The sequence below is a fragment of the Esox lucius genome, chromosome 7, assembly GCF_011004845.1.
Source record: "Esox lucius isolate fEsoLuc1 chromosome 7, fEsoLuc1.pri, whole genome shotgun sequence".
NCBI classification, from domain to species: domain Eukaryota; kingdom Metazoa; phylum Chordata; class Actinopteri; order Esociformes; family Esocidae; genus Esox; species Esox lucius.
The window spans coordinates 29,163,274-29,181,123 of record NC_047575.1 but is presented as its reverse complement, the minus strand read 5'-3'; the positions used below and the strand labels follow the sequence as shown (position 1 = coordinate 29,181,123).

The window sequence follows — 17,850 nt, the reverse complement described above, 5'->3', positions numbered from 1 at the left end:
TAGATTGAATCACAGACAGTCAACATAGATGTTTTAATATTGGTGACAGTTTATTGAAGTTGCATGTACAACCTGGCTTATAAAAATGACCAACCACAAAGAATTGCTTGAAATTGTTAGGTAATCCTCTGGAGAAAGTGGTTTATAATAAAGTGGCTCTTATAGAAGTACTCCTGAAATTCAGGGAAGTGGAACTAAAGGCAAAGTTTGAGCAAACAAGTTTAGAATTTGACCACTGGGGAAAGGGATGTACTGTAAATGTGAGCATACAGATAAAACAACAAGATGCATTAGAATAAAAGAGATCTGGTATCACCCCAGAGAAAAATTTAGATCTGGTAGCACACCAAAGAAAATGAGAGATCTGGAAGCACTTTGAATCCAGTCACCCCTAAGAATTTCACCTTGGTCAGCACAGCCAGCTTGTACCACCTTTCAATGAAAAGTTGGTGGAGATATAGTGTTGACTGCGTTTGAGCAGTTTACCCCATCCGTAATGGCGAAATCTGGTCAATGCATCTCCAAAGTGTTCTCGTGGGAAAAGCTCAAACTGTAGCAAGCAAGCAAGTTTATTTATATTGCACAATTCATACATAGAAGCAATTCAATGTGCTTTACAAAGAAAAAATATAAAAATAATAAAAACAAATACTCAAATGAAAACATCAAAACAACATCATACTAATGAAAGATAGAATAAGAAAATAGAAATAGATTAACAACGGGATAAAAACATAGGAAGCTATAAAAGCTGTAAGGCTAAACAGTGCAGTTAAGTTTAAGTGCTTAGTCTTAGGTGTGTGAAAAGAGAAGTGTTTTTAACCTGGATTTAAAAATGTATATGTTTGGAGCATGTCTAAGATCTGGTAGTTTATTCCAGTTGTGTGCAGCATAACTGCTAAACGCAGCTTGACCTTGTTTAGTTTGGACTACTAGCTGACCTGTGTTCATGGATCTAAGAGCCCTGCTCGGTTTGTATTCTTAAAATATATCAGAAGTGTGTTCAGGGCCTAAACCATTCAGTGATTCTTAAACTAAAAGCACCACTTTAAAATATATTCTGTAACTGACCAGAAGCCTGTGCAAAGATTTAAGAATCAGAGTAATGTGCTCTGTTCTCTTGGTCCTGGTTAACATTCAAGCAGCAAAATTCTGAATGAGCTGCAGCTGTTCTACAGTATTTTTGGGGAGTCCAGTTAAGAAGCCATTACAGTAGTCAACACTTCTAGAGACATAAGCATGGATGAGCTTCTCTTGGTCTTTTTGGGACACCAAGTCCTTGATTCTGGCAATATTTTTAAGATGATAGAATGCTGTTTTGGTGACCACTTTGATATGATTGTTAAATGTGAAATCTGAGTCTATCAGAACACCAAGATTATGCACTTGCACTGGTTTTTAGGGCCCATGAATCTAGCTCTTTACTCGTACTAGTTATTTTTCTTTTTGTTGCCAAACACAATAATCTCTGTTTTATCTTGGTTTAATTGTAGACAATTTTTGGTTCATCCAGACATGTATGTGCTCTTTACAGTGACACAGTGACTCTATTGATCTGTTTTCCAACGGTTTGAGAGCCATATATACAGCTCCGGAAAAGTTGGAAAGGAAAGTTTTGAGTGAGGAACCGAAGCGTTCAATTTGCAGTGGTCTCTTAATTTTAATCCTTCTGTTCCTCACTCAAAACCTTCCTTTTCAACTTTTTGTATTCATAGTTACTGTATATATGTCATTCACGAATGAAAGAAAAAAGTATGTTGTTTTGCCATGAAAGAAAAAAATATGTTCTTATGCCATGAAATGAAATAGCTTTGGCAGACTCGCTAGCAATTGTTCAATTCTTATGACTCTTCCAGTAAGTTAGTAGATACCGATAAAGCTTATTACTGGCTAATACTCTGTTAAATGCCAGTGGAAAACAGCATACATAGATGCTATTTGTGGTGGAGGTAAACTTAGTAAGAAACGTTAGTCAGTTTAACTATATCAATGTCATTCACAAATGGCCAGTTAACAATTAGAACGGCCAGTGGCAAAAAGGATTTGTGGAGGAAATACAGATGCCAGGTGTCCGTATAGATAAGAGGCTAGACTGACACCCGGCAAATGTACAGGCAACCCGGGTTTGAATCTCGGAATGGCAACACTTTCTGTTGTGGGCTGGCTGAACTAGGTCTGCCTGGTTTCTTGTTTTTGTATCATCTTAATTGTATTTGAGTATCATCTGCATAGCTATGGTTGTTAATGTTGTTCTGTAGAATTTGGCCCAGAGGTAGCATATAGACATTGAACAGAAGCGGTCTGAGAACTGATCCCTGGGGGACTCTGCATGTCCTAGCCACCCTATCAGATTCATGATTACCAATGGTGACAAAGTAACTCGGGCCATCAAGATAAGTTCTGAACCAATTAAGGACTGTCCTGGAGAATCCTACCCAATTTTCCAGCTAGAAGTGTTCTATGATCTACAGTGTCAAATGCTGTACTGAGATCTAATAGAACCAGAACTGTTATTATATCAGTATTCAGCCAAATATCATTTAAAACTTTTATCAGGGTTTCAGTACTGTGGTGAGGCCAGAAGTCTGACTGAAATTTGTCTAAGAGACTACTTGAGTTCATAACATTTCTGAGTTGATTGAAGACAACCTTCTCAATATAAAAGGGAGATTTGATACAGGTCTATAATTGTTCAATATATATGTTCAGTATGCTGCTTCATCTCTTGATCAGAGTTCCACAAGATAGATTTGTCAGTCTCAAGTATGTTATAAATCAAGTGTTGTAATGTAGTGCATAATACAATGTACTGCCTAGCCTGTCAACAACTGATCTATCTAATCTTTTACAGACTTTGCCAGAAACATAAAATGTAATCATTGTAAATCCTCTGTCTATAGAAAATTGCCCTGGCTTTAATGTGAAGGAGATCTAAGATGAATAAAGATGTTACATATTAATGAGATAGAAAGAAGGCCTAACCACATGGCAACAGGGTGCAAAAATAACATCATTTTCATCTGATCCTAATACCTCTTCTGCAGGGCCATGTGATCCTGCTAGTTTTGGACTGCAGATAAGTGACATGATATCCCTCGATAATACACAGTAAGCTGCTTAACATGGTCCAGGTCTAAAACACATTGTACCTTATGAAAATGGATTGCTGTTGATGGCTGCCTAATCACAAGATAGATTTGTGCAACAATTCCGTGTTTGTGTGTGACAAATGGTAACTTCCGGAGCATAACGGCAGAATCTGATTAAAATAATGTCTGGTTATCTTGTTGTCTGGCTCATGTAATAATGTAAAATGTCATTGGACAAAACCCTATTGTTTTGACATCAGTGTCTCGTCTTTTGACAACTTTGAAGAAGGCACATTCATTCTTTAATGTTGCTATCCCTTGGAGCATACCCTTTACCCTTTGAAATTGAGTTGTGTAGTTCATCTTGAGTCATTTGCAATATGTCATCATTTAGCATACTTTTGAAGCATCAGACAAACTCACTGAATATCATTTAAAATTGCCAAGCAAGGGCAGTTATCTTTAATATTTGATCTCTGTACTGTATGTTGTACAATCCAACCACAATTTATTTGTATTTCAAATATCTCCCAGCAGCTGCTACAGCAGTTGGGAGTGTCTCATGGTGCTCTTGAGAGATTTCATCAGACTTGGAAGTCTATGTAGAAAAAGACTGGGGGTTAGGGGTGCTTCTAGTCCTGTTTGCATCATGAGAAGTCATTCAGGAGTCTTTAGGTTTCAATCCAAATGAGCTTGTGTTTAGACATCCTGTTAGAGGTCATTTGAGGTTGTTTAGAGAGAGTCCTGCTGTTGCTGGGCAACCCCACAAAAAGGAAAAAAATTAATCTCTTCAAGCATCTCTTGGAGATGTCCAGTTCCATGCACCATAGAAAACTTTTTTTTTTTTGTTCTGGAATACCTATTTGCCACACCAAAGAGTTGGGATTAAAAATGTCTGGGTCATCTTAACATGCTTGTTTCGTTGTGATCGGATAGAGACTGCCGGCTGTCAGTGTTAACCAGTAGTGATTATTTGCATGTGGCCACAGCTGTCATAATTAACTTCAGATTTCTCAATAGAGTATGAATAGACTGTTGTGCCCTGTTTCTATAGTATGCTTGACTGAATTTTCTTTGGCATCAGAGAAAAGGAGTCATTGCTCCACTATTGAATCAGATCAGGTTTGTTGCTCAGATGTGCCAACTTCAAAAACCTACTGGAGCATGACATCGATGTTTGGGCCAAAACCAAATCACTTGCCAACAGGGTTCAACCTCAATCCTCAACTTTCTGAACCTTTGATCCATTGTCCTCTGCTGGTCCATCACATGTTCCTGGTAGGTCCTGAGTACCAAAACATTTTACAGAGCTACTTTTTAATGTGTACTGACCCACAAGGAGGGAAAACAAGCTTGCTGTTAAAACCAGAAAAGGAACTAGGCAAGCCTAGTTAAACCAGCCCGCAATTAAAAGTAGGATATGTTAAGTATTATGTTAAACTGACTAACGTTTTCTTATCATCTAGGAACTGTATTGCTTTTGTCACTGGCCATTTTAACAGCTTATTAGCCATTAATAGGCTTAATATTATCTACTAACTTTCAAATTGGAATAGACATAAGAATTGTGCAAATGCTAGTGAGACTGAATATGAACTTTACATTGCCAAAGCTATCTCATTTCATGGCACAACACTGTTCGTTTTTCTTTCATTCATGAATGACATTGATAAAATACATATCAATATAGGTGACGATAACTGACTTTTTTGTCAAACGAAAAGACGAGGGAATTGTGGAAACCTCTACTGCCCAAGGGGGGTGATCTAGCCTATACTACCCCAAAAAGCATGCACGGATGCCTATCTCCAATATCCACCTGAAGCAGTTGCAATATAACCGTAAACAGATTTATTTTAGACTTACTATAACGTAGCTACTGAAGGTTGTAGCCAGAAAAGTTTTTGTCTATCCCGACCCAAAAAGCATGCATGGATGCGTTCTTCGAAGATGCACCGGAAATAGTCGCAATATAACCGTTTTATTTTAGGCTTACTATAATGTAGCTACTGAAGGTTGTAGCTAGCAACGTTTTTGTCTATCCTGAACAAATCCTAATGCATAATTTGTTTGGACTCATAATTTGTGATGAGGCTTGAACACAGAACATATTGGTTGCAGGTCCACGTCTCTAACCACTACGCTATTTAACAAGAGTCAGTCCATCGGTCAGTCGGTCATTCTTCTTGGCCGGCTCCGCTTATGCGGTCAGGCAAAACCAGGTTGTGAAACATTTAACTTGAATGTGTTTTTTTTCCTTTATCTGAGCAGTATTTTGGGCTTAACCTTGCTTAGAATCCTTCTTCTGAATACTGAACATCTAACACGCTATTACTTTTCAATTCCCTAATAGGGAATAATCTAATTCTCCAAACATACATTAATTAAAATACAGACTGACTGCCAACACAGTAAGGTGCATAGTCACACTTGTCTCTCATCTTCCTTCGCCCAATATTTCCTTTTTTATGTTCTTGTCTTTTGCTGTATTTTCTCATATGTGTGTGTCCTGGTTACCTCATTACATTACCCTGGGTACTGTCTGTGGTGCCATAAAGCAAACTGGCTGCGTATAAAATGGTATAAATGTCTCAATAGTCTGTGTTTTCCTTTTCTTGTCCCCTTCCCTTCGTCTAACCTCTGTGAACTGGACATCGGAGAAGTGTAAGCAAAATTCACCAGCACCTTCAACAGGCTTTCCCTCCCCACTGTTGCCGATCCCCTATGCCTTCTATGACGTTCCATGCAAACAAAGGGAAGTGGTCACTTTTGACCTGATACTCTTACCCCACAAGGTATGGAGTCAGCTGTTTTATCTGATAATCAACTGCAGACACCTGGTATCCCAGGTCTAAATCAGTCCCACATTAGAGAGGAACCATTAAAAAGGAGTCAGCTGTTTTATCTGATAATCAACTGCAGACACCTGGTATACCAGTTCTAAATCAGTCCCACATGAACCATTAAAAAGGAGTTAGCTGTTTTATCTGATAATCAACTCCAGACACCTGGTAACCCAGGTCTAAATCAGTCCCACATGAACCATTAAAAAGGAGTCAGCTGATTTATCTGATAATCAACTGCAGACACCTGGTAACCCAGGTCTAAATCAGTCCCACATTAGAGAGGAACCCCCAGTATCTGCCAGAGCCGAACTATGTAATCATGAATTACATTTTTTTTTTGTTTAACAATGTTTATGAATTTGATGAATACCAGAATGTGTTTGTGTTTGTATTGAAGGTCTTATCATACGAAAAAAAACAAATAAGAAAATAATACAAAGAACGATTATTTCTAAGAACACAGGCTATAATATTTTCAATCGTTTATTAGGCCCTCCAAATGTACAAAATGAAAATGACACAGCCAATCTATAGGTGACAAGTTATTGAAAAACCAAGAGGAGTTATTAGAAAAAGACAAGGTCCAAAACGAATAGGCTATGTGAACATTATGTCTTTGCAGGTCTCCTATGGGGGTTGTAGTGGGGCTATCCAGTTCATTTTAATGCCAATAGCTCTAGTGGTAAAGAATATCATTGGTATTTCGTTTCGTGAATGATTATTTAGCCTAATACATTTGTAGAATCTTAATCTTCAGTAAAATAAGCAGAGAAAATTCAAAGAGACATGATAGGATGTGTGTGCGATTTAGTTTCTGTTTCTCTACTAATATAAAAACAGTAACATGTAATACCTTTGTTGAATTGGTAATAGGCGACTGGTGAACAATAGCCTTGGTATTTTGTTTTGTGAATATTCTTTAGCATAATCCATTTGTAGATTTACATTTGATGAATTAGCCTACACAATAAGCTGAATCTCCTTTTGAAAAATGGTAACGTGTGATGCGTAGCCTATGTCGTTTGTATTATTTTTCAATAATAGCCTCATTAAGTTTTGAATGGTCATGAAAATATTGTATTTCAATTGTAAGTTAATTCAAACTCTGATCATTCCTCTCTGAGTATCACACATGTATCCATTAACGTCATGCATTCTGTGAGGGGTGATCAGTGCCTGGGTACCAACGCTAAGTGCCGTGGGCTGTTGGCGGATTAAGTTGGAAAACGGGGTAAAAAAACAAGTAAATAGTTTTCTGTTTGTCTGTTTAGAATTTTAACAACAGGACAAAGTAATATACGCCTATCTTGGAAAAATCACGTTTTAATTACAAACTCAAACACCGACTGGCGTACGCATTTGATGGTTCTAGTGTTAGTTAATGGTGGCAAGTCAGCTAGTCCCTGCTGCACCAAAGCATACCCAAACCATGACACTGCAAACAACCATGGTTGGCCATTGGCATGAAGTTCTTAATGTGGAGTGAAGTGTATGGTTTTCCCCATATATTAAAAGGCCTATGTTGCCCACAAATTTCAATTTGTTTCTTATCTGTAATGTTCTTTTAAGTGAACAGTGGTTTGACTTTCTTCTCTGCCGTTAATCTATAATTTTAGCCCAGCGTCTTTCTGGTGGTGGAGTTATGAACAGTGACCTTAGTTGAGGCGAGAGGGGGCTGCAGATCTCTGAATGATGTTCTAAAAGGCCACATCTGAGAAGATTCACTACAGTCCAAAATATTCTCATTGAAATTGTGTTGTTAGGTAGAACATTTGTAACCCTTTCCAGACTAACATGCCTCAACAACTGTTTTCCTGAGGTTTTCAAGAATTTGTATTGATCATGGCATAATGCGGTTTTGTAACCTATGTGCTGACCACTTCCCATCTTATGGCAAGGGCATAAGTTAGTCAGGTTTATGTTGGACCGGGCCCAAATCAGGCATGGTGTTTTAAAAAGATATTTGAACAAATGACTCATACCTAATGAATTACCTGGTGGGCAAACGTGGTGTAATAATTGACATTGGTTTGATAGAAAATATGGCTTTAAAAAATTCATTCACTTTAATCTAAGGAGAATCAGTTATAGTTGCTCTGCTATAATGAAAACAGCAGCCTTCAAACTCTGACCTTTTCATTAGAAAAACTCTAGGTGGGTGGGAGGTTGTTTGTTAAAGTAATGCTTGCTACCTCGAAAGGTGATGTGTCAAGCTAGTGATATCCGAAAGTTAACACCACAAGTATTATTTGGGTATTTATTCTCATATGCCTGACGGAGGTCTTTGACTGAAATGTTGCAGTCTTTTAATAAATTCTAACACTTTTTTAACACGTTTTTTTTGTTTTGTTTTTACTTTTTTTCTCCCAACTGGTCATTTAATTTCAGGTGTGCGATATTTAGCAGATCAAGTGACGATATTGGTTATGTTACCTTGAAACATTGTTTGGACATAGAGTGACTGCAATATACACTATGGTTTCTGCACACACTGCTTTCATGTTCAGGGAACAAATTGTTGTCAAAAGAGTCAGGCTTTGACTGTCTTTTCTGCCCAGATTTGAAGTACTTGAAACTAGGTAATACCCTGAGATATAAATAATTAGTTGGTTTCACTCAGTGAAAGCTTAGAAGGAAGTTTTCATCAGGCCTCATCAGCATTTTAGGAAAAGGACAAGCCAAAAACACTCCTCTACATGTATATGAGACACCAGTTTGACACCTGTCACAAACCACTTCAACATCCTTGGTTTCTATCACTGTCCCAACCTGTCTATGTTTCAGATGTTTGTAACCTTTTGTCTGTCTGTGTAGGGCTTGTCCAGCGTTGTGTTATCATCCAGAAAGATGAGAATGGCTTCGGGCTGACAGTGAGCGGAGACAACCCTGTGTTTGTGCAGTTGGTCAAAGAGGGTGAGGCCTTTTCCATCTATTCTTATCTACTTGGAAATACTCAGCCTCAGTGCATGAGTGTTTTCTAACGATGTTATTAATTATGTTCGCAGCCCAAATATGGTCCAGCAAGGCAATTTCATCCTCGATTTTATGACTCATAACGGCACTTGTTTTTGAAAAAAAATAACCTGTCTTTTACATTACTCCTATTATGTTAATAAATATGTAAAATATTCTATGTGTTGTAGTGGCTGTCATGCATCAGAATAGTTTTTTCTGTAGTAAGTTCATGAAAATGTCAGGGAAGATCATCAAGTAATATTTCACTGTTGAAAAGAAGACATGCATTGGTTTGAATCACGATTTGGCCGCAATCCGTTATAACATCTACTACACAGCTTGTGAGCAGAACTTAATGGATACAAGCTAATAGCTCAAAGCATTCTAAAGCTGGAGTCACATTTGTTGAAGTGAAATAGAAAGCACCCTGTATCTGCCAACCTCAAAATAGCGGATATCAGTGGGTACTTGCGTAACACTGGCTCTTTGAAAAAATCATTAACGTAATCAGTGGGACTTTTTATGAAGTTATGCCAGAGACCAGCAGGTATTCCTGTAAAAACTGGGGCCAGAAAATATATATTATACTGCATTATGTCTCATCGGAGTTGAAGTGCATATCTAGTTGATGAAAACCAATGATGTAAGAGCGGTATGTTTTAATGTGAATATCTATTCTACAACCCCGTTTCCAAAATAGTTGGGATGCTATGTAAAATGTAAAGAAAAACAGAATTCAATGATGTCCAAATCATTTAAACCGTAAATTCATTAGAAAATGGTACAAAGACAACATATCAAATGTTGAAACTAAAAGAATGTTATAGTTTCTTGAAAAATATATGCCCACATTGAATTTGATGCCACCAACACATAAAAAAAAGCTGGGACAATAGCAACAAAAGACTAGAAACTGGAACATCTCACAATTAATTTTGTTAATTGGCAACAAGTCAATAACATGATTGGGTATAAAAAGAGCATCTCAGAGAGGATGAGTCTTTCAGAATTAAAGATGGGTAAGGGTTCACCACTCTGTGAAAGACTATGCAGGCAAATAGTGCAACAATTTAAGAACAAGGTTTCTTGTAGAACAAGGTTTCAAGTAAAATTGCAAAGAGTTTGGGGATCTCATCATCTATGGTACATAATATCATTAAGAGATTAAAAGAATCCGGAGAAAAGTCTGTACATAAGGGACAAGGCCAAAAACCATTATTGGATGGCTGTGAACTTTGGGGCCCTCAGGCCGCACTGCATTAAAAACAGACACGATTCTGTAGTGGAAATCATGAGCTCAGAAACACTTCCGAAAACCATAGTCTGTGAACACAGTAAGTCGATGCATCCAGAAATGCCAGTGACAACTCTACCATGCAAGACTAAACCATATATAAACAAGATCCAGAAACGCTGCCACCTTCTCTGGGACTGAGCTCATAACAGGCGAAGTGGTCTGACAAATCTAAATATGAAATTATTTTTGGGAATCATAGTCCTCTGGGCTAAAGAGGTGAGGGACCATTCGACTTATCAGCACACAGTTCAAAAGCCAGCATCCGTGATGGTATTGGGGTGCATTAGTGCACATGGCACGGGTGATGGCATGACATCTGTGAAGGCACCATTAATGCTGAACAATAAATACTGGTTTTGGAGTAACATGTGCTGCCATCCAGACAACATCTTTCTCAGGGAAGGTCTTGCTTATTTCAGCAAGACAATAACAAACCACATTACGCACGTATTACAAGAGCATGTTTCTGTAGTAAAAGAGTCCGGTTGCTAAACTGGTCTGCCTGCAATCCAGGCCTGTCACCTATTAAATTTGGTGCATTATATAAAATGAAAAATACGACAAAGACCCCGAACTGTTGAGCAGCTGAAATCCTATATCAAGCAAGAATGGGAATACATTTAACTTTCAAAACTACAACAATTGTTCTCCTCAGTTCCCAAATGCTTCCAGACTGTTGTTAAAAGAAGAGGTTAAGTGACACAGTGGTAAACAGGCACCTGTCCCAACTTTTTTGAAATGTCTTGCTAGCATCAATTTCAAAATGAGCATGTATATTTATAAAAACAATAACATTTCTCAGTTTCTACATTTGATACATTGTCTTTGTACTATTTTCAATTAAATCTAGGGCTATACGATTTGCACGTCATTGCATTCTGTTTTTATTTTCATTTTACGCCGCGTCCCAAGCTTTTTGGAAACAGGGTTTAACATGACAGTGTTGATAGGGTACTTTTGCCTTTTGTATCAACAATGTAATGGATGGATTGATCTGTAGATGTTATCTGTGACTGTTTAAAATGCTCTCTCCCATTGTCTGCCCCGTCTTGTCCTGCAGATGGCGCAGCCATGCGAGCAGGTGTCCAAACGGGTGATAGGATCATTAAGGTGAGGCTCATTACATCTCTGGGGCACATAACACTATTCGTAGACGCTACCATAGCCTCACAATGGTTGACAGGCTGTGGGAATGGGACAAGGAGCTTTGCTTCAGGTGGAGACTTTGCTTCAGTATGGGGTGGAGACTTTGCTTCAGTATGGGGGTGGAGACTGCATCAGTACTGGAGTGGAAACTTGGCTTCTGTACGGAGTGGAGACTTTGCTTACTTAACTTTAATTGGTGCATGTAGCATATTGTTGTTTCTGTTCAATCACAATGTCATCTAGAACTATACTATATTAATGCCACAGTCTCTCTGTGTCACCTTATTATGAGATATCAGGATAATCAGTAGGGGTTGAGGACATACAGTCGAATTGTTGACATTTCGACAAGGATGGCATTTATCGACAATTTAATCGAAAAAAATTTTTACTACAAATTGACTCACTTGGCGGCAGTAATGACGGTTTATTTCTTATAGACTAAACAAATCTGGTTAATGGCGAAGTACAGGAAATGATCACGCTATCGAAAGCATACCAGCGCACAGCTAGTGAAAGCATACCAGCGCAAAATTTGTACTGACTGAAAGTTTTTTTTCCGTCTGCGAGCCTGATGTAAGCCTACCCGTCTACTCCCGGAGCATACATATCTCTGCGCTGATTCATGTGAGACAATGCAAGTTTTTTGATAATGTTTGTAGTTCATTTACAGTTGTAATTAATGGAAAAGCTTGAAAAAGCTTGAAATAAATATAATTGTTATAAAATACTAACGACTAGGCCTATGCATTAGGTTGTTTGCTGGTGTTTTCTGAATGTGAATTTCTGAATGTGAATGTCCCTTGAGTAAAAGTATATTTGGCCTAATTGTTTGTACTAATACGTGACTGAGTAAACTACAAACTACATTTTTGAATAAAGCGTTGATTTTATTGCATAACATATTACAAATTACATTAATTTTTTCGTTTTTGGCACGAGTGTGTGGGGTTGATTATTCGACGACAAATACTGAGGAATTATCGATAGTGAAATTAAATGTCACCCACATCCCTAATAATCAGTGGATGATATAATAGCAAATTTAAAACTAAAAGTTAAAGTAAGAAGGGCAGGCTACAGCACCAAACTGGTGTGCTTCATATTTAGCTAATAATCTCAGCGGTGTGTAGACTTTATATCCACTGTGTATATATATGTGTGTATGTACACAGTGGATATAAAAAGTTTACACACACCTGTTAAAATGCCAGGTTTTTGTGATGTAAAAGAATGAGACAAAAATAAATAATGTCAGAACTTTTTCCACTTTTAATGTGACCTCTAATGTGAACAATTCAATTGAAAAACAAACTGAAATCTTCGAATGGGTAAAATGAAAAATAAAAACCTTACAATAACCTGGTTGCATAAGTATGCACACCATCTTATAACTGGGGATGTGGCTATGTTCAGAATTAACCAATCACATTCAAACTCATGTTAAATAGAAGTCATTACAAACCTGCCATCATTTGAAGTGACTCTGATTAATCACAAATAAAGTTCAGCTGTAGGATTTTCCTGACATTTTCTTAGTTGCATCTCAGAGCAAACGCCATGGTCCGCAGAGAGCTTCCAAAGCATCAGAGGGATCTCATTGTTGAAAGAAACAAAATTTCCAAAGCATTAGATATACCATGGAACGCAGTGAAGACAGTCCTCATCAAGTGGAGAAAATATGGCACAAGAGAGACATTACCAAGAACTGGACGTCCCTCCAAAATTGATGGAATGACGAGAAGAAAACTTGTCAGGGAGGCTTTCAAGAGGCCTACAGCAACATTAAAGGAACTGCAGTAATTTCTGGCAAGTACTGGCTGTGTGCTACATGTGACAACAATCTCCCATATTCTTCATATGAATGAGCTATGGGGTAGGGTGGCAAGACGGAAGCCTTTTCTTACTGAAAAAGTGAATGCTGGTACTGATAGAAAGGTGTCAGAACACACAGTCCATCGCAGTTTGTTGCATATGGGGCTGTGTAGCCGCAGACCAGTCAGGGTGCCCATGCTAACCCCTGTCCACAGCCGAAAGTGCCTACAATTGACACGTGAGCATCAGAACTGGACAAGGCAGCAATGTAAGAAAGTTGCCAGATACCACAGCACACCTTCAGAGGTCTAGTGGAGTCCACGTCTCGACGGGTCAGGGCTGTTTTGGTGGCAAAAGTGGGACCTACACAATATTAGTCAGGTGGTCACAATGTTATGGCTGATCAGTGAATGTGTGAATGTAGGCTATTTTGCCAATTGCAATGTTTCTGTTCTAGTTTATGTGTAATGGTCCAGGTTTGGCACCTCTTTCTGCACCTCGTCCACAAGTACCTACTGGCTGAAATGATGAAAAAAATGATATGGTCATTGGCTAATCACCCCACATGTTTTTTCACAGTCACCCCTGCTGGGCCTACAGTTGTGCTCAAAAGTTTGCATACCCTTGGAGAATTTGTCATATATTTACCATTTATAAAGAAAACATGAGTGAGCAGGCAAAATCATTCTTTTATTTCTCATGAGAATCACATTCAACTGTAGGTCATAACAGAATGGCACAATAATAAAACAAAACATGTCAACAAAGAAGAAAACAAAGAAGACCCCTGTTCAAAAATCTGCATACCCTTAGTTCTTAATACTGTGTATTGCCCCGTTTAGCATCAAAGACAGCGTGCAGTCTTTTGTATTATTTGTCCTTCTCAAGGCTTTGGATTATTTTTATTATTTTCCATCTTTATTAAGTTCCATTACCTTGTTACACAGGTTTTATGACAGTTCTTTTCTGCTCACCGTGGCTCAGTATCTATCTTGCTCAGTGCATTCATGTGAGAGATAACAAACTCATTGACTATTTAGACAGACACTAATTGCAATTTAAAAAGCCACAGATTTTGAATTGCCATTTTTACCAGTGTTTCACCTTGTGTGTCTGTAACAAGGCCAGACATTCAAGGGTATGTAATCTTTTGATCATGGCCATTTGGGTGATTTCTGTTATCATTTTGATTTAAAAAGGAGCCAAACAACTTTGTGATAATAAATAGCTCCATATGATCACTATACGTAAACAAAAGACAAAAGACAAAACATGATCAGTCATATTTTCTACATCAATGACAAGATTTTACAATATCCGCCCGGGTATGCAAACTTATGAGCACAACTGTATACCATAACAATGGCACACATTCAACCAGGTCATTGGGAAGAGCACAATGCAAATAATAGCACAATACGATCGCAAGATGCAGGCCTTTTAATTGTACCTAGAATTTCTAAACAAACAGCCGGAGGCAGGGCTTTTTTCATAGAGGTCCACTACTGTGGAATGATCTGCCAATTAAGGTTAGAAATGCAAACTCAGTACAAACTTTAAAGTGTCTACTACAGTCTCATCTCTACAGCATGGTTTATAATTAGGTGTAGCCTGGCCCAGGGGCGTGAAGGTGACCAGTAGGCTTGATTCTGTCCACCCTTGCTGTCTTGCCAGGTGGGCTCTCGTCGCCACTGGGATGCCCTCCCTCCAATGCCTTTCGGGGGAAGAGTCACTGGCTTGTTGTTGACTCTCTGTTGCGCACTTGTGCAATTGGGCTGTACGCCGCTAGCAATACTCGGCCCTCATTCAGGGGGGTTGCGGTTGGTGGGTGTCCCTTTGGTTGATGCCTGGCAGTGTGGGTGGATTGATTTCCTGCCTGTTGGGCCCCATCCGGGGCCTCCCCCAGGTAGGGCCACAGTGTCGCCGGACCCCCCGTCTCAGTTCCTAGGTCTTAAGCTGCTATACTATTGTGCAAGTAGATTGGGTCAGTTCCCCTTCCCCACAAAGTTCTCCTTCTCCACTATAAATCGTTGTTGATATGATGAATGCATTTTCTGAATTTTCCCGTTTTAAACTTTAGGAGGACATGAGGTCCTGGTCCACACCTGCGGAGTACCTGGTTTGGAGGGCCCATTGCTGTCCCCGTCCTTGTCCATCTGGTCATACTTCTGACCCAGTCTAATTTTAAATAGACTCTGGATTTAGCCCAGATAAATTAATTAACTATTCCAATTGGACTCTTAATATCTCACCCGGCACAGCCAGAAGAGGACTGGTCACCCATCTGAGCCTGAGTCCTCTCTAGGCTTCTTCCTAAAATGCTGCCTTCTTAGGGAGTTTTTCCTAACCACTGAAATTCAACACTACTGTTGTTTGCTCCTTGGGGTTTAAGGCCGGGTGTCTCTGTAAAAGCACTTTGTGACAACTGCTGTTGTAAAAAGGGCTTTACAAATAAAATGGATTGATTGATTGATATTGCTGTTTGTGACGAAAAGGACAAGTTAGTCAGGGGTGAATCTACAGTTAAGTACATTTTTTATTTAGTCATGAGTTCATTCTAGGTTTGATGTTAGGAACAGGGGATTCACTTCTAAGTTAATATTTTGAAATAATGTGTTTCTTGGCATGGACAACTTTTGTTTGCATCCCTTTTGCATTTCCATGAACTCTTGTAATGGCATTGTTCTTTTTTTAAAATGTTTTTTTCTGGCCGTGTTCAGGACAGAGCTGGGTTTTCCCATAGAAAGAGTTGTATTTTATTTTAATAATGTATTTTTGTTGCAGGTTAACGGGACTTTAGTAACACATTCAAACCATGTAGAAGTTGTCAAGCTCATAAAATGTAAGTTAAAGTTTCATTTTCCTTATGCAATAAATGTTTTGTTCACATGATAAATCACAGGCTTTAAGAGACAACACGCGTATAGGAGCAGGTATTGCTTTATAAGGCTATGTTATAAGCATGTGGGATGTTGTCTTGTTCTTTCTAAGTATCCTGATCATAAAATCTGCTTGCTATTGTGAGTCAATTATAAGTCAATTTCAGTTGAAAGTTAGCTTCATAGCTAGGCAAAACATAGTACTATAACATTACAAAACATAATAGGGTCTTTAAATGCTTGGTTAAGCTAATAGCAAGTTATAAAGCTGTTGTAACTGTGACCACTCTCGTCTCTTTGTCAGCGGGCTCCTATGTGGCCCTCACAGTGCTGGGCAGGCCACCTGGGCTGCCCCAGATCACCTTGTCTGAAGGTGAGGGAGGAGACCCGGGCAGCCTGTCCTCATCCCTGTCCTCATCCCTATCCTCACCCCAGTCTCCTGGTCCAACGGGAGGACCAGGGGAGCGCTGCTCCACCTCCACCAGCCCCCTGGACCTCATCACCTCTCCGGTGCTCTGGGTATGACTGACAGCCAAGTGGCTGTTTGAACGCTGCTGAAATGGCGTCCTGTTTCCTAAGCTGCAGAACTCAGTGGGGAAACGTGCTGCTCTTTCTGACACAGCATCTCTTATTCTTTATTTTTTTCTCTCTGCCTGTCGCTTTCTGTTTTTCTCACTCTCCATGTCTCTCTGTCATTCTGTTCTTGAGCTAGAAAGTTAACCCCTTTAATTTCTCCAACTGTATGAACACGTTTAAATCCACAGTTTTTACGTGAGAAAAAGTGTTAAAAATATGGAAATCGGTCATGTTGGTAAAATGTCGTTCATGCAGAAATGTTTTAATTCTCGCACCTTTTTCTTTCTATATTATCAGGATTACTTTGATTCTGTAAAATTCTTGTTAGAGAAGAAGCAGTGGGAATGCCTTTTTTATGTGCAATGCCGTAATATGACAGTAAAATTTAGCCTGTTGTCTGTTTAATGTTCCTTTCCAGTACCCACCGTATTCTGGGGATCAGGGTAGCCTACCCACACTGTATTTGAGAGCAGCTGGCCAAAGCTCCAAGTTCTGATTGTAAGATCATAATGGGCCCATTTGCTATTGAAGCAACAGTATGACAAAACTATCATAGTTGATAATACAAAGTTTCTTTTATTTTCAGTTGCGCACTACTACGAATCCGCGAAAGGTCATTCTCTGTTCCCACAGTTCCACATCCCTTTTCCCTTTCCAACCCAGCCTCTTCCTCCCTCACTCTGCCTTTCACTTTCTATGTGGATGTATGTTCGCACTTGCTCTGTAAAACCTGTCGCTCCCACTCTGTTCCTAGTATACACACTGCATTGTTTCTTTCTAATTTGGTTGGTCCTTCAGGAGGAGAAACACTCTGTACACAGCCAGAAGGTGGACATCTTACAGAAGATGCTGACCAAGGAGCAGCAGGACTTACAGGCAAGACACACTCGGGGTTACTCATATTCTCTGAGCTTTTTAATGGAGTTCAATGGAGAAAAATTCCTGAAGCATGTCACAATATGTAGTGTCATATCTCCCCACTGTACATGATCTCATTAATTCAAGTTTAAACTGATCCTAGATCAGCACTCCAACTCTGAAACGCTGTATGCGTATGGACATGATTAAATCAAGTCCTTCACACATTGATTTGCCACTGTGACTTAAATAGGGTAATAGGTTAAATGTCCGTTGCAGTGGGATCTTTATCTTGTAGTCTGCCTGTCTGTCTTTCTGCCGGTCTGTCTTTCTGCCGGTCTGTCTTTCTGCCGGTCTGTCTTTCTGCCGGTCTGTCTTCCTGCCGGTCT

General features: G+C 39.1%; 1 protein-coding gene across 2 annotated transcripts in view; it reads left to right on the top strand.

Moving 5' to 3' along the window:
- arhgef12b (Rho guanine nucleotide exchange factor (GEF) 12b) overlaps positions 1-17,850 on the top strand; it is a 90,658-nt gene that overhangs the window by 45,347 nt on the left and 27,461 nt on the right. For both annotated transcript variants that reach the window (XM_013134593.4, XM_029120924.2), the window contains exons 4-8: positions 8,750-8,848; positions 11,248-11,297; positions 15,933-15,990; positions 16,332-16,546; positions 17,402-17,479. In XM_013134593.4, coding sequence (XP_012990047.3) covers positions 8,750-8,848; positions 11,248-11,297; positions 15,933-15,990; positions 16,332-16,546; positions 17,402-17,479 — 500 coding nt within the window. The remainder of the gene's footprint in view (positions 1-8,749; positions 8,849-11,247; positions 11,298-15,932; positions 15,991-16,331; positions 16,547-17,401; positions 17,480-17,850) is intronic.